Consider the following 18,607-nt stretch of genomic DNA (forward strand, 5'->3'; position numbering starts at 1 on the left):
AAGGCCCCCTGCTCTCCCACAAAAGCAATCTTCCCAGTGGAGGCCATTAACATTTCTTAAGTTCGTCCAGCATGACAGGAAGCCGTAGTACAGGGAAATGTCATGAGGGAGATGGGCCGAAAGCAGTATCGTGCTGCTCAAATGGACTCCTGGAGACAGTTAAAGCCATCAGGCGCTGCAGCAAGATAAGCAACTCTGTGTTTACACTGTTATAAGAGCATACCGGAGATGCCATATTTCAGGTTTGATGGGGTTAAGCGGTACGATATGTCACCTCAAGATGCTGTGCAATTTCATTGTGACCTTGGGTAGGAGTTGAATCTGATGGGACTGGGTTATCCTGAGCAACAGTTTTATGTTTGACTGACAGCTCTAAATCTCTACCCGATTAGTACTGACTTCTGGTGTCATGCCCTCCAGCTTATTTTCAAGCTAGCAGAGCTAATTACAAAACCTCAGAGCTCTTGAGGCTAAGCAGCCATACATTAAGACAAAACAAGCACGGAACATACATTTAGCATCATTATGATTCATTACAGGCAGAGTCCGGCTCCACTCACATCAACCTGACCCAGCATGAGCACAGTTCTCAAAAAAAAAAAGCAACAGCAGAGCTAGAGAACTGAAACAAACCAGAGCTGCTATGCAGATTGCAAATGGGTCCTCATGACTCTAAAGACCATCCAAGATCGCCCTCCGTGGAGACACTAAATGCATATATTAATTTATTATAAAATGTTTTAAATTTGTAAATGTAATATACACACTTTTTTATTTATATGTGTGAAAATTAATTAAATTAATTGTTTAAACTATCGTTCAAAAGTTTGGGGTTGTTTATATATATATTATATATATATATATATATATATATATATATATATATATATATATATATATATATATATATATATATATATATGTCTCTTATGCTCACTTAGTCTGCATTTATTTGATTAGAAATACAGTAAAAAGAGAAATATCACGCTGCTACTGTCAAGTATAAACTTAAATATATTCACTTAAAAAAAAAAGATTTTGAACGGAAGGGTATAAATAACGATTTCCTTTACAATGAACATTTTGAAAAATAGCTGGAGATTGTACAGACACAAAAAAAAAAATAAGACACAGGAAACAAATAAACCCTGGAAACAGAAAAACAGCAAGGGATGAGTTATGTGCTGAAGCTTAGTAATACGAAATAGATATATAGTACAGTAGTAATAACAGGGATGTTTGCCTTAGCGAGCCCTTCTTAAAAAATGCACGTGAGGTTCAAACTATTCTTGCAGACTGATGGCTGAAGGTCTGGAATTCATGGCAGCTTTCATTGGACAAGGCCCGCCCATGAGGCTGTTTGACTGACACGTCAAACAACCAATCACAGTTTGTTTCATTCAGTGTCACGTTTCAAGGCGTGGAAATGTCGCCACAACAGACCAGTGTGTTAAACTCGCAGGCGTAATTCAAAGATTCTATGCAGCAAAACTTTATGCAAAAAATATTTCTCATACTTTTGAAAATCCAGCATTTAGTTGATATTGATAAGTGGTGGTTCGTCATCATATTTGTAAATACGATGGCTTTCTTCTTCCGTAAGGGGGTTTGGCGACACGTCATCTTTGCTTCCAGGTGGAACATTGAAGAACGCGACAACAACATCTCCCGGAATTCAAAATTATAGATGCAGATGGATAAACTTGATGGATAACAATGATGCCCATTTCTAAAGCAAACAGGATATATGACATCTCTACTGTAAACTGCTGCAACTTCAACAAATTAGGAGATATTTCATGTTTAATGCACTACTGTGTGGAGCAGGCCAGTGGCGGGAGTAGAATAAGGCATAAATATAGACTACATGAATAACAAAATGCCCTACTGCTGTTGGCTTGTTCAAATTAACAAGGAAGAGATAGCTTTTATCGCTTGTAGCTTTACCCAGTCATACCTGGTTAGGACATAGTGTGAGAGTGACAGATATAAGCAACACTGCCATCCCTGGATACAGTCTTGGCTTTTTTCATTACACAGGATTAATAAACTACAGTGGACCCAGGGAAGGCCTTGCTCCCGGTCCGAGTTTCGACTGCTGCAACTTCAACAAATTAGGAGATATTTCATGTTTAATGCACTACTGTGTGGAGCAGACCAGTGGCGGGAGTAGAATAAGGCATAAATATAGACTACATGAATAACAAAATGCCCTACTGCTGTTGGCTTGTTCAAATTAACAAGGAAGAGATAGCTTTTATCGCTTGTAGCTTTACCCAGTCATACCTGGTTAGGACATAGTGTGAGAGTGACAGATATAAGCAACACTGCCATCCCTGGATACAGTCTTGGCTTTTTTCATTACACAGGATTAATAAACTACAGTGGACCCAGGGAAGGCCTTGCTCCCGGTCCGAGTTTCGAGTTATGGAGCTACATAACATGCTACTAAAAGCTCAGCAAATATAAACAACAGCTTTGCATCTGCACATTAGAAAACGTAAATGTGGAGTGCAAAATTTCTCCATTGCCAACTATCGAATAATACATCTTCAAAAGCAAAGCAATGCAAAATTTGCACCAGCAATTTTTTTTGGAGGGCTCTTGTCAGTGTGAAAATTACTTTTTAAATATTTTTTATTACAGACCTACATATATTTTTTCTTTCTTTCATTCAAAAATATGTTTTTGCTATTGTAACCTAATATGCCAATACTGCGTTTAATCATAAATACAATTAAAAAACTGTAATATTGTGAAATATTATGACAATTTAAAACAACATTAAATATTTTTCTATATTCAAATATAATACACACACACGCACGCGCGCGCACGCACGCACGACGCACACACGCACACACACACACACACACACACGGGGAAGTCGTGGCCTAATGGTTAGAGGGTTGGACTCCCAATCGAAGGGTTGTGAGTTCTAGTCTCGGGCCGGACGGAATTGAGGGTGGGGGGAGTGCATGTACAGTTCTCTCTCCACCTTCAATACCACGACTTAGGTGCCCTTGAGCTAGGCATCGAACCCCCAACTGCTCCCCGGGCGCCGCAGCATAAATGGCTGCCCACTGCTCCGGGTGTGTGCTCACAGTGTGTGTGTGTGTGTGTTCACTGCTCTGTGTGTGTGCATTTCGGATGGGTTAAATGCAGAGCACAAATTCTGAGTATGGGTCACCATACTTGGCTGAATGTCACTTCACTTTCACTTTCACTTTCACATTCCTGTGATAGCGAAGCAAAATTTTCAGCAGCCATTACTTCTGTCTTTATCCATCAGAAATCTTTCTCATGTGCCGATTTGGTGCTCAAGAACCAATTCTCATTATTATCATAAATATTGAAAACATTTGTGTTACCTTATATTTTTCATACATGTTTTCAAGATTCTCTGATGTATTGAAGGATCAAAAGGAAAGCATTTTATTTGAAACAGAAACCTTTTGTAACATTATAAATTTATATAAACTTATTGCAATCCTTGCTGAATAAATACATACAATATAAAGCCAATATTCATGCACAGTAGTAAACCTACAGTAGTGTCCTATTATGAACACTCCGACATCGCCAAGCTACCTGCAAATATATTTAAACAAATAAAGGTCAAAAGTTGGTGTAGTCTAGTGATTTCATGAAGCAGGTCTTGGGCTGTTTCATCATTTCATGGAGCAAATGGGGCATAGTACTATTCCTGTCAAGACTAATTGCTTGCAATGAACAAGTAAATGAAACTGACGGGGGTGAACAAGAGAAAGGGAGGGAAAGGCAAATCAAAGAGTTATATGTAACAGGAGGATATTAATTAACTGGGTCATTGTAACACAGAACAATAAACATGAGGAGAATTTGGCGCCATTGGCAGAGCAAACATCATTATAATGAGTGATTGAAAACAGTTGAGCTGGAACAGAGGATGATGGACTATTGGAAACTGCACAAAATAAAAAATGTAAAACATGATTTTAATATACGTTTAGGGTTACAAATAATTGATTATGGATCATTAAGAGATCCACAAGTGTTACAAATTGAAATGGTGATCAAAATAAGGAGCTTACTAGAAAACGAAGGAGATTACAGACAAAATACTATATTACATTCACTACACTATAACAGCATTAACCTAGACATTCACATACAGATGCACATTCAGAAGTGTTAATACAATCACGGACGAGGGAGAACTAAACAGACAGGGTATTTAAGCACACTGAAGGTAATGAGGGAACTGGAGACAGGTGGGGAATAATCAATTAACCAAAACAAGGAGGAAGGTGACCAAATAAGGGAACAGAAAGTTCATAAACTTAACAACAAGAGCATCATTTATTATTTATTTTTTGTTCATAATATAAAAAGCACCATCATAATTCTAGATAGTTGTAGATGGTAACCAGGGTGCTGCTATGCAGCTGCTAACATCCCAGCTTTCCCATAGTCATTATTTACCAAAGGATTCATGGAACAGGCTGAACCCAGCTGTGTATGAGAGAGCAGTGTGTTTCATTTGGGTTGTAGCTCATTCATATTAATTGAAGTTAGTGCTGGGAGTATGTAGGACAGGAAGATGGCTGATGCGGACCCACAGGGAAAGAGGTTCAGGAGAAAAGAGTGAATAAAAGAACAGAGCGAGGGCAAGCGGAAGGATGCAGAGAGAAATGCTGTGAAACACCTCTGATAGATGCAGCTGCAGATTTTAAGAGATGCCTCCATCATCATAATCACACACAAAGACAACTTGGCTGGCGCCAACCGGCGTCATACCGCATGAGGGCTAAACGGGCACAATTATCAGTCGTGATATATGAGGATCTCCTCATGTTGTTGGAAAGAAGCACCAAGTAATTATCCCTACTACTGTGGTACGCTTTTGGCAGAAGAGGACGCCTAGCCCTTAATTCACTCTTTCTGTCTTCTGTGCTCCCTCACGCAGAGGCTAATCTAGCGATCAGTCTAGCTATTCACAATGACTATCAAAGTGTTGAAATAAAAAAAGGACATGAAAAGCCCCACTAATCCTAATTATAATTTGCATATTCAAAATTAAATCTACATTTCTCTATGAAATATCTAAGTGGAGATAATGGAGAGTGAAGAAAAACACAATGCTGGAGTGAAGATTGGCAGATGTGTTTCTTTATTATTATTATTATTTATTTTATTTTTTACCCTTGAAGAATTAAAATGCAGTAATGATGTACCGGCATGTCAAGCAGGAAGCATATTTGGCGCTTCTGTTTGACAGCTATGTTGCTTTTACCTTTATTTGAACTTTAGTGCTTTAAGCTATCACCAGCACTGTTTTCTCTACAGATCATTCTGCATTAGCGTCGAGCTAACAGTACGTTTCTGCAGCAACGTTCTGTCAGATCTATGAAAAGCTCTACGTGTAGCAGCAGGCTGTCTCATTGGTATATCTCGCCAGCTGCGATATTCAAAGAGGGCTCATTCGTCTCCTACATATAGGGTGACAGTCGTAATCCCCCCGGTTGCAAACGGAGGAGCTTCAAAACACAATGTTGGCAGAATTGCTCGTTACTGTGTATTGCCTCACCACAATGGGGCTTGAACATTACAGTGCAGCATTTGGTTTGATCGTGATGATATTCAATACCGTTTTGCTCTAACTGAGAGTTGCAGGAATGGAATGGCGCATTCGTGAGTAACGTTTGAAGTTAGAGAATGTACTAATGAAACCGTAAGGCAGTCTGACCCATTTTTGAATAACTGAAACGTCAGTACTGACAATATTACATTATACATAGTTGTAATATTTTCACCTTCTTGCTAATTTTATTTTGCAAAAAAAAAAAAAAAAAAGGAATGAGTGATCAATAGAAAACTTGACAAAAATACAATTACTTCTATAAAATAGAAAAAAAATATTAAATGGAAAAAATATATATAACCTATAAACAAATTATATTTCTAGTAAATATGACAATTTTGGGTTCGTGATTTTTTTTTTAAATACTTTTGTTCAGTAAGGAGTGATTAAATTGATCAGCGACTGTTAAAATGACAGTAAAGACAATTATAATGTTAAAAAAATATATGTATTTTTTTTTACTTTCTTGACATAAAGGATCATGAATTTCATTAAAATATTAAGCAGCAAAACTGCTTTCTACAATGATAATAATCATGAATGTTTCCTGAGCACCAATATTAGAAGAATTTCTGAAGTATTATGTGACACTGAAGACTGGGGTAATGACAGCTGAAAATAAATAAATGAAATTTTAATACATATTAAAACAGAAGTTAACTGTAAAACTATTTAGTATATTTTACAAACATAAAAGACTTCTTTCAAAAACATTAAAAAATATTACAACCCCAAAATTTTGAATTCTAGTATATTTCTACGCACTCTCGTAGTAGAAAATTAACAAAATAGGACAATGAAATCACAGAAGATAAAGAAAATTTAAAATAATGGGAGGAGAAAATTGACTGAGAAAACAGTAGAAGATGGCCACATGCCACACCCAGATGGATAAAAGATCCAATGTAGAGAAAGAGCAATCAAGCCATGAAGCACTTGAACATGCTATGGACTGCTGAGGAGACGCCAGAAACACAGAGAGACAAAAGGAGCAATGATTCTCATTACTAGGAGCTGAAGGAGAAATGGCTGTGTGAGGGTAGATGGAGGTCTGGCTCCCCAGGGAGGACACCACACAAGAGGCAGACGATCAAAAACTGCCCCCAACAGCACCAACAGACAGACATACTACCAACAAACTGCTAGTTTGCTGTGCATATGATTAATGCCTACTGAGAGAGGTGTTACAGCAGAGTCCACTGACTTCAAGTGCCAGACAAAAGGAAAAAAGAGAGAAAGAAGCAAATGGAAGAAAAAAAAAAGCAGAGAGAAACAAAAGTGATGGTCACAGTATTATAGTTTCCATCTGAAGATAACTGTTAGTTTTAAGTGTAGGGAAGAAGTACAGTATGCATGTTTGTCTAAATGTGTTGTTTTTGTGAAACTGTGTTTGGAAACAGTATTTAGCCTACGGCCAAGTGTGGGCAGGGGGTGTCTAGACACTATTCTGGCAACCTCCTCTATTCTTCACCCACAAACCTATAAAAATAATCTTAATGGGTCAATTTTACAGCCATACTAAAAAAAAAAAAATCAAGAACAGTGTAGAACTAGATTGTTTTACTAACTATATATCTGCAGCAGGCTTTTAAATAAAGGTGCTTGACTGGGTCTTTGATAAACCGTCTGAAAGGGAAACGCTTCGGTAGAGGACATACTATTTACAATCTCTCACATAACTCTACAGCCAACAAGAAATCAACACTGACCTCATTTATTTTAACACGTTCTTGGACTTTTCGTGAATTATTCATTAGTGCAAGTCATTCCAATTGAATTTTGTGCAAGGACTCATTCTGGCTCTGAAATGACCTTCCTTTTCAGTTGACGTCATCTAGCTTATGCCGAAAAAAAAAAAACTAAAGTGTTAATCAAAAGCCAAAAACACAATGCAGATAAATTATGAATTTTGAGGCTACTATTGTACTTGATGCAAAACATGAGGATAACTTAATGCTGTTAACAGTGTACATAATGGAAATGACAGTCAATAATAATATATATGATAAAGAATAGGATATATTGAGATCCATTCTCCACAACTGAACGGAAATTTGATCAGGCTTGATTCTAATATGGACCACCCACTTTTCACAATGCAATCAATTCATGATAGATAAAATCAAGTCCCTCTGTACATTTTCTTCTTAGTAAATATCTTATGAAATGATATTTTACAGTGCAATAAGTATAAATGGTTGTGAAGAGTTTCCTGCTGATTTTGAATCTTTTCCGCAGTTTGTGATCTGTGATGATGCGTTTGTCGTTGATTGTCTTTTACTTTCTATCTTAATGGCTTATCTCAAAGACAAGGGGGACAACACCGATTAAGCTTGCTAGAAAGAACAGAATTAATTACCATTAAGTAATACTGTCTGCTGTGAAGCCACCAATCCAAGTCTGGGTTTGTGTATGTGTGTTTCTATCTCTGGCAGCTGAGTCCACTCTCTTTCTGGAGCTTTCCCCTTCACCCCTCCTTCTCTATTCAGTCTGAAACGATGATCTCATGCTCTCATGTTGGTCTCAAAGTGAGTTTACTGCTGCGCTCTTAATGCATTTATCTAAGTCTTTGATGATTGGGGGGGCTGGCAGCATCGCCTCACTACCCCAAGTAGGAGCATGTTGAAATTTGTAATGTAGACTACACTGCCTGGCTTTATTCACACCCCTTGTGCTTTAAAGTCGAGGTTTGTTAAGCAGGGAAAAATCGTCTTATTTAACCACAAGGAGTGCACAAACGCATATGTACTATTTTTTTGCTATTTTTTTCCAGAACGTTGATAATCATAAAATAAAATAAATCATATTACAAAAACATGCAAAACAAACTCCAGTGAGGAACTTCTTTTCTGAGAAACAGGTACTAGGAAATAGTGAAAAAGTTTAGAGTGCACTGTACTGTTATGAGGACAGACAAAACTAGGACACAGGCATCTCTGCGGTCTGAACGACCTTACAGAGTGAGCTTACTTCAATCACTGTGCTGTGTACTAGAGTAATATGACTTCCACAGTGCTGGTGTTCATTCATGCATGCCTCATGCAGGGGCTGAAGAAGGGGTTTGGGACAATGCCTGCAGTGGGAAACACTATACAGCCATTCTAAACAGCTATTCTTAGTTTACACTAAGTGACTGATGTGCTGAAACAAATGGGCCTTTATCCTTTAATTACGATATCTAGCTTTATTTTTTATTTTTTGATATTAATAAGACTGTAAATCACAGGAGAAACTAGACTAATGTCGGTTCTAATACATAGCTGAGTCATAAGAAAGTATCCCTTTAGCTTCTTGTAAGCCTCTGTTCTGGTCAGAGTGTGCTCATGGGTTATTTAGAAGCTCAATAGCCTTGAATGTTGTTTTTACAGTGGAAAAACATTTACATATTGAAATATTCTGACAAACTTTGAGGCAGCCCTCAAAAATTCCTCACAATACAGAATTTTTGGAATGAATGAAAGCGATACTTACAAACCCTAAATTTCTCTCGTACCTGCCCTGCCTGAGATGCAGCCTGTATTGATTTCTTGAGAATGCAGTCTGACTCCGTACCAGCTCACTGAGTGCCTGCAGGCTAACGGCCTTCTGTTTTCATCAGTGTCTGTTGGTAGGATCCTGGAGCAGCCCATAACCATCAGTGTCCAGCATGAGCTCCAAACACCAGCCTTACACCATTCCCTTCAGAACGACTGCGGCTGAGACAGCTCGAAACCTTTCGGACTACTTTTAATCTGCTAAAGTAAAAGCAGATTACTTTATATGCAGCTGTTTTTCCTTACACTGCCCCAATATGATAATTTCTTGCTGAATTAGGACCATTTGGTAGAATATTGGTAGTCTGCCAGAAGACAGATTGGAGACAAAATAATAATACAAATAATAAAAATGTTTAAATACAAATAAATAAGATCATGTCTTAAATAGAGATTTAAAAGTTGATCCAGTTGAGAGAAGGGAGAGACAAGCTGTTTATCGAGGCCAGCAGCTGAAAATGAATAAGCATAAAGTGGGTCATTGCACCAGACTGTTGTAGTTAATAAAAAGCAATAGGAGTCGAAATATGAGCCATTACAACCTGAACTACCTCCTAAAGACCTCATCCCCCAAAAGCTGCACCCTCTTCATCACCCCCTCCCTTTCTTTTCCGATTCAATACAGCCCGCAGGTACAATCTCCTGATGTCTGAAATCCTCGCCTACAAATGCACCAGGGCATAAGAACAATTTAACACTAACCTGTCAGGAAATGGGAGAAACACAGATGAAGAGCCCAGCGGCACCTCTACGCTCCACTCCTCCACAGCTCATCTGCACCTGAAGACCAAAAGCCCCGACACCAATACCTCTATTTCTAGATCATCAACGTTAACAACAAAGACCAGTGCGTCAGGGCAAAAATAAGTTGCACTAGAAAACATCAGGCAGACTTTCATGCCGCATCAGTTCCGCCGCTTGCCGCGACCCGTGTGAAGAGGCTCGCGCAGGCTGCAGACATAGGCAGGAGGGTCGCCCCTCTCTCATTTTGGGGTATTTTGTGCAGTTAGTGCGGTGCTCGCATCGCAGTTTTGGCGATTCCACGCTGAACATAAATACAAACTGAAAAAAACCTGTGAAATCCAAGTGGAAAGGTTCAGCATCTGTATTTATTTTATTGTTTTACAAATGTTTGGTTTTCTTTAGGAGTCCTGTAAGCACTTTATTTTACATAGATAGTAAGCAGATGCAATTATTTTATTCAGATCAAAATATTGTGTTACAATGGTAAACTTAAACTGTGAACCTTTAAGTAGGGTCTAAAAATAAATATGGTCTTTTTATAAAATATACGTATTATACATTTAACTAAAGGATCCTGCAAATACTTAAATTTTTCCCCCTTTGCTCATACTGCACAAAAAGTGTTTCAATAATGTTGAATGTTACAGGGACTGATTATTTCAAATGCAGATCCCAGTGTGTTCTGATAAAATAATTCTTATTTTATCAGAACACAAATAATTCTTATTTATGTATTGCTAAGTTTTGCATATGGTGGTGTTCAATGTTTCCTAAAAATATATCTTAAATATATTGCCTTACTTACATTATCGCAATGTATCGCAACATGCCATATCACAACATACCCAGTATCGTGATATGTATCGTATCGTCAGATTCTTGGCAATACACAGCCCTAGTGACCAAAGTGTGTTTAACATTTAACATTTAATCATTTAGCAGACGCTTTTATCCAAAGCGACTTACAAATGAGAACAATAGAAGCATTCAGGTCAACAACAGGACAACAACAGTATACAAGTGCCATGACAAGTCTCAGTTAGTCTAGTACCGAATGCATAGCCAAGGTGGTGGTTGTGTTTTTTTAGAGATATATGAAAGACAAGAAATGGAAAAGTGCTGGTATTAGCGAAAAACATGAGTCTTTAGATGTTTCTTGAAAATGAGTAAAGACTCAGCCGTACGAATTGAGATTGGGAGGTCATTCCACCAGCTCGGCACAGTCCAGGATAAGGTCCTTGAGAGTGATTTTGAACTTCTTTGGGATGGCACCACTAGGCATCGTTCACTTGCAGAGCGCAAACTTCTGGAGGGCACATAAGATTTAACCAGTGAGTTTAGGTTTGTTGGTGCCATGCCATTGGTCGTCTTGTTGGCAAGCATTAGTACCTTGAATTTGATGCGAGCGGCTACTGGTAGACAGTTTAACCTGATGAGGAGAGGAGTAACGTGAGCTTTATTTTTACTCATTGAAGACAACCCTCGCTGCTGCATTCTGGATCAATTGCAGAGGCTTGATAGTACATGCATAAAGGCCCGCCAGGAGAGCATTACAATAGTCCAGTCTGGAGAGAACAAGAGCTTGGACAAGAAGTTGGGTGGCTTGCTCTAACCCAAGGTTTAGGTCTAAGGAAAGGTCTAATCTTCCTAATTTTGTATAAGGCAAATCTGCAGGACCGGGTCATTGTAGCAATGTGGTCTGTGAAGCTTATCTGATGATCCATCACAATTCCTAGGTTTATGGCTGTCCTGGAAGGAGTTATGGTTGACAAACCCAGCTGTATAGAGAAGTTGTGATGAAACAATGGGTTAGCTAGGAATCACCAGGAGTTCTGTCTTAGTAAGGTTGAGTTGAAGGTGATGGTCATTCATCCAGCTGTGTGTTTGATTGCCAGGGACATGTGGATGATCACTGACATTAAACAGGCCTGGGCCTCAGGAGACCACTCTGAAGCATTACAGAGATTTAGTCTCCCCTCAGCCTTTAACCTCTTCCCATAAACACTGCCAAACGTGGCTTTCTAGGGCGCTGCGTCTCGCGCTTGCCAGCCATATTGAGCCAGGTTCCCACGTGACTAACGGCTCAGACCACTTTAGAGCATTAAAGGGATGCTTGGCTTTAAGCCGTAATGACCTATTCATCAGCAATCAGTCAATATGTTCATAAAAAATACATATCACAAAAGACCCCCAGTGAATGTGTGTATACAATACTATTCAAAAGTTTGGGGACTTTTACATTGTTACAAACATTTATAACAAATAAATGCCATTCTTCTGCAGTTTTGATTTGCTAAAGATTAATGAAACAAAATGCAAAACGTTTTACACAAAGATATTAAGCAACTGCTTAACATCCACAATAACAAAAATTTTCATCGAAAAATATTTTAATATAGATCTTATATTAAACCTTTTTTTTTTTACTAATTGTTGACAGTAGTGTATATTTTTCTGGTGTTGTTCAGATTCTGCTGTGACAGTGATTGTAGAAACAGTATATGAAGTTAAATGATGTTACAGCAGAATAATCTGACTGTTTCATCTCACTGTCCGGTCCTGGCAGACAGAAAGCCCTACGGTGGATTTACTGAGACAAAACCTCCCCACTGCACAGCTGAGTGAACAGACACAACACAGAGTTCATCTCAACCACATCCATCTCCACAGCCAACGGGCAAAAACACAGACACCCTCGCACAAATGACTGCAATGAGAACCATATAGTGCCTTAAAACCCCCACTATTACACGAAATGTCAATGAACTGCACCAGTGCGCCTCTCGATGCTTGTAACACAGAAGTACACACATCATCAGGGACAACACACCTCCTGGATACAAACTACTTCAACAGCGAAATGCCTTTCTAGTGAATGACACTTCAGTGCAATCCTGCACCGCTTCATTTCACATGAGCCTTTTAAATATTATCTGAATTACAGCAGGACAATTTTCTTTTCATCTCGTTTACCAACATCTTATCTTCCCCACTAAAAACCCTGCAGAGAGGGAGCTAAAACACAATAAAACAGCTGCTCCAATAGCAGCCTGAATCCTGCACTGCATTGTTTAGTAACTATGTAGCTCAATTAGAATTGATACTGAATATGGATATGAGATATGAAAAACAATTACCGTATGTATCTCTTGACAGTGCACTTGAGAGCAAGGAGCAATGTTCTCAAATTTAACAGAGAAGCTGTCATCTACTCGGGTTAACTAGTGAATTGACAGCGAATGCAGTTACACAACACTCTTGGACTGTTATAATATAAAAAAATAATATAAAAAGAGAAACAAGACTGAAGGGTGTAAAAGAGGTGGGCGTGCAACAAGCCAGGAACATATTAGTTGAGGTGTGAGATTACACTCCCTAGTTTAGCATCTGTGTCAGGTGATTAAGTGTTAATTTGTGTCTATATATATACACACATGCATGTTTGTGTTGTGTCAGGCAAGTCAAAGCCAGAATGCCTCATGCTGTTCTTGTCACACAGGGCGTGGGGAGGTATGTACTGCACATGCTAACTGCCCCGACAAAGAATTGAGTTTGGTCCCATCATGAGGGAGATTCAAGTTTTACTACAGTAGCCATGTATCCTCATTTCTAGTATTAATGGCAGTCTAAAACACTTTATCTGTTCACATTTTATTAAATCTTTGTTCAGCTGTCCAAACAAAAAAAAAGTTTAAAACACTGAGTCATGATGATGACTATTGACACAGTTCCTGTAATTCAAATAGGAAAGGAGAAAGGAAAGCCAGTAAGCAAATCATTTAATGAAAGACATAGATAAGCAGATACAAGAATGTAAAATGTTGAATTTAGCCAAGAATTAACTTAAAATCCCCCCGAGCATGGCAATCTGTTATCACCGAGACACATTTGAAAGGTTCACACTGCTTGAAAAAACTGGATAATTTGATCCCAAGAGTTTTCTTGCTTTCTGCAGTGCTTTAAATTTGTAAATGTGCTGACACATCACAGCAACAGTGAAAACTGAGAAAAGAAGCTAATCGAAAGGATGAAATGTGACTAGTCAGACATATTAAACTGGAGTAAACTGAAGCAAAACCTTTAAACTACTTTTTTGATAATGTTGGATGTATCATTCGTCCTTACCTGAAGGCCTCTCCTCCTTAAAATACTGGAGTCATCCATTTTATTGTATTGTATCTGATCCCGACTTAAAGTGAAGTTGTCCTTCTTTCCTAATCAAGGATAATGTCTTCTTCCCAATATTTATCAGAATTCAATGAGGCACAAATGATCATTCAGAGACCCGGCGTTAGGTATCAGTGCTGGAAATTCACTCTTTGCTGATGTCATGCTCATCCAAAGCAAAAAACAGATGCGATCATCCTATTAAGTTTAGCAAATGACCACTGAACAGTTTTTCCCACATGCTACAATAGTCTTGTTTGCAACTTTTCTCACCTAAAAGTGACCGGCACTCATGAAAACATCAATGTCCTCTATTTGACAGTATAGATTTTCAACAAGTATTCCAAAAACTTGTAATTTTTTTTAGAATAGAGTTCTTGAATAAATCAAATGAAAGCAGGAAAGCATTTCAGCACATGGCTCACATTCTTGTTCCCCGTTCGCTGTTTGCTTGAGGCGGTTCAGAGAAAGGAGCGTTTTCAGAACAGTGCCACTGTAACTCTCTTTATCTTCGCTTCCTTTAAGTGAGGAATGACTGGAAAATATACGTCTCCCTGAAACTCTTCCTTCATTCGTCCATTCAGCATAGGTGACCTCCACAATCATAAAAACATATTTTCACCCCAGGCTCAAGTAATCACAAGCAAGTTCTTATCCTGTGCCTCTCCTTTTCCCTCACTCTGACACGCTCAGTCTCCAGAGATTCCCAGATATCTTCATTTCTATGGAAACTACAGCCTCTGAATAAACGGTGGACAGTTAATGATTAAAATGGCACCTCGGGGGATGAAAACAGAAAAATATTCAGGCCAGCGCAGTCTTCCAGAGATGTAGAATCAGTCTAAGACCGTTTTAAACGACCAACAAAAGTTTATCCCCCCAGTGCATCCATTTATCTAGTAGGTTAATTCGAGTAATCCAGTAAGTTGTTTATCACTTGCTTCAGCCCAAGTGTGGCTAAAAGCGGAAGGGCAGAAGCAAGCAGAAAATATGTTCAGCCTACACTCTTGAGATAATCTGGAATCAGTCAGTAGCGGCAGCAGCAGGAGAATGCAGGCACTGGCTGCCCACTGACAGCACAAGGCAAACAACAACTCCAGTCAGAGATGCATGGCTGGATTCCATTCCCCTCGGCCGAGAGGCCTCTGTCTCTCATTCGCCAGGAAGGCAGGCGGACGACAAAAGCCACGCTGGCAGAGCTGTGTTTTCAGTGGCAGGTGCAAACAGACGCTGCACTCATGCTCACTGCTTGTCTGCTTTTTCTTCACATATCTCTCCGCCTTTATTCAGCTTCTTCAGCTCAGCCTGATGAACTGGACTACAGCCAAGGTTGTTCTCCTGAAAACGGTTGAGATCGGGAAACAAGATGAAAATCCCATGCAGGATGAGTGTCACTCAAAATCTCCTCATCTTCTTCCCTGTCAAAGCGCTTGAAGTGGTCCACTGTTTGTGAATGGGCTGCAATGGTAGTCACAATTCAGCCACACTCAACCTTGTCATTTAAATCTTCCGCTTGCACAGCCTTCTATCAGTGCACATGCAGGTGGTTAAAGGAATATAATAGCTGTATTTCTCTTCTTTGCTTGTGCTGTACATAGACGTCTTCTGTATCTTCCGTTTCTCGCTTTCTTGCTCCTTGTAAGCTCTCCTCCTCCTCTTCCCAGCGCCTCACTGCTGAATGCTGCTTTATCTGTCCTATCAGCCAGCAACACATCCAGCCAGCCAATCAGACACATACAGACTCAGAGCTATTTGCATAATATGAATGGGGGAGCAAAAAGGCCCCACCCCTTTACTCCCTTATGTGCCATTCTTCTCACAACGGTCTGCTTTACCCCATAACATAAAAAAATACACACGCGCACACACACACACAAACACACACACACAAAACCTTTTCTTACTATTCTACCATATTCCTGCAAAAAGCACAAAATGTCCTATTCTTTACACCTCTGCTTCCTGTTCAAATAAGCCGTCTGTGTTTTGTACAAGGAAAATAAGGGAGTTTAATATCAGTATATTCAGTAAAGGCAGTCTAATGAGATTGTGCGGGGCTTTCCTTCAGTACAATGATGCATTAACAGTGGCTGTGTTCATCTCAAGGGACTGCAGGAACAAAAGCAAGAGGAATTATCGTCAAAAGGCAGAACATTGCCATTGCCACTGCCATACATACTGTATATATGTGTGTATTAATCACCCACCTCTTCTCTCTCGCTCTCTCTCTGCTTCCGACATCATAGAGGAAGCAGAACAGGCAAGATAACAAACATGAGCACAGAAGAAAATGTATGTGTAGTGGAGAGAGGAAGAGAGAGACGTGGAGAGAGAAGCTCTTTCCTCCCACACACATAGTGAAGAGCGGACAGACAGAGAGTCATTATGTGATCAGGTGAGTACCAGAGGAAAAGCAAATTATGTGTTTGGATTTTGTGTGTGCACATGCCTTTGTAATAAGATCACATGCAAAACCATAGTGACTTTAAATGTGAGGGTCGGAGTTTAGTGGAATGAACAAACTAACCTCCTCATTCACAAGTAGTTTTGTTAAAAAACATGTAATTACTAGCTTTGTAATTTGTAATTGATGGTTATGTAATTACTAGGACTCTCAGTTCAGCATGATTAATTCGAAACACAAAAAATTATAAGAAAATGAATGCACTTAATCATGCTCCGTGACCTATACATAAATCACATGAGGCATTTTCTTAAAATAACTACACAAAAAAAGCACAAAATGTCCTGGTTATGAATGGTTAAATTGAATGGTTCAATTTAATCTTATTAATCAAAAAGCATGCCTAATTAATTAAAATCATGAAACTTATACAATTTAACATCAATTTATTAAAAGTCTAACAAAAATGTAATTTTAGGGCCCTAGGAAATAGGTTTCATTTTCTCTCACATTTTGTTTTATTGTTATAAAATTCAGTTTTAATCATGTATTATTATTTGAATGCATAAAAAAAACGTACTTTTGTGTTCGAAAATTCGGTGTTGTGTACTTACATTTTTCTGGAATAAATTTACATTTAATGTTAACTTAATATTAAAATGTGGAAAAAATATTGTGATTACAATCCTGTGAAAAAAAAATGTGCATGTAGGAGATGGATGTAAAATGTGATAAACATTTTTTCACAGTACATTTCCATAGCACTTATATTGATATACATGTATGTAAACATATTCTGGACCATGCAAGAACCCAAAATGTAATAATTCAAAATCAAATATTTAAAATAACAACACTAATTTTTATATTTAATACTTCTAATGTCTATGATAGTTATGCCCCTGCATCTTTGAAAGGAGAAAGAAAGAATGGCGATTCAGTGATTCACAAAATAAATGACTATAATAAAAGAACTATTCTCATTCTTTAGATCTCCAATGGTCTGGTAGTCAAGTTCCTCAATATTAACTCAAAAAATCTGTATGCAGAATTATTTTAAGTAAACTATCCAGCTAAACACACAAGATAAAGCAGCCAATATGACCTCATTGCACCCTTTACACACACTCTTAAATACAGAGCCTGATTTATCACATCTAAGTTCAAAGGTCAGTGGTGAAGTTAAGGACTAGAGAGGTATTATAGCCCATTGCTACAAGTCTTATCAATGTCAACTGTTCTCTGAAAAAAAGGGTGCTATCTCATTAGTTACCCAGTAACTGAAATTTAGCAAGTTCGTTAAATGTGTGAGAATGAGGCATCTGCTATTGGAAGCAGCCTACATTCCTTATAAACATCTTCAGGAATGTTTGAAGGATAGTGTGAAACACTGGGGCAAGTATTTTTAGCCTAGTAAAAGCAGATTTAAGCATCTTAATCAACATTTATAGAAATAGAAATGCTGTACTGGGTAATTTAATGTCAGTAAACATTTTATGGAGATCTTTTACTAGCAACTTAACTGTTATACATACACTCTATATACGAGGACTGCTTATCAATAGCTGGGTTTCCATCCAGGTATTTTTATGCAAATATTTTAGATTAAGATAAAAATAAAACAAATTGTGGTTTCATCCAAACATTTTTTAATCTTTGATTTAAATGTATCTTTTAAGAAATGTGTTCAGTATAAAGACTGCGGTGTAAACATTTATCAAATAAATACCTAAACTACTAAAATACTGAGTTTTCTACTTCAAAATTTCACGGTTAATGTGTTACTTGCCTTTTCTTTGTAACAGTTTGTGAAATTCACTAGTAATTTCTGAGTGACATTTTTTCTACACTAAATCTTTTTTCAGAGTGATAAATGAGAGGGTGGGTGGGGGTCACATGCTTATGATTTTAATTTGAGTGTGCCCCACAACTTGGGTAAAATCAAGGATGCACACTACATTTTATTTAGTTCAACACCGAGACAGAAGAGTGATGTTGCCTTGTTAGTGTCGGGAAGGATGATTCAAATGAATTGTATGCTGTAAATGCTGTAAATATACATCACTAATGAACCTGCTTTACTGCAACATCCTGTAAGGCTTCAAATAACTGTATAACATTACCAATGTGTGTCTG

The 18,607-nt window shown here is 38.2% G+C and overlaps 1 protein-coding gene across 5 annotated transcripts in view; it reads right to left on the reverse strand.

Moving 5' to 3' along the window:
• Positions 1-18,607, reverse strand: part of LOC128015647 (microtubule-associated serine/threonine-protein kinase 2) — a 120,216-nt gene that overhangs the window by 55,585 nt on the left and 46,024 nt on the right. Inside the window, exon 1 of one of the 5 annotated variants that reach the window (XM_052599680.1) lies at positions 14,026-15,726. The exons of the other annotated variants lie outside the window; for them this stretch is intronic. Coding sequence (XP_052455640.1) covers positions 14,026-14,064 — 39 coding nt within the window. The 5' untranslated portion in view covers positions 14,065-15,726. Of the gene's footprint in view, positions 1-14,025; positions 15,727-18,607 lie in introns of those variants that run through there. 5 annotated transcript variants of the gene reach the window in all.

This window comes from Carassius gibelio, chromosome A6 (assembly GCF_023724105.1).
Source record: "Carassius gibelio isolate Cgi1373 ecotype wild population from Czech Republic chromosome A6, carGib1.2-hapl.c, whole genome shotgun sequence".
Taxonomy (NCBI): Eukaryota; Metazoa; Chordata; class Actinopteri; order Cypriniformes; family Cyprinidae; genus Carassius; species Carassius gibelio.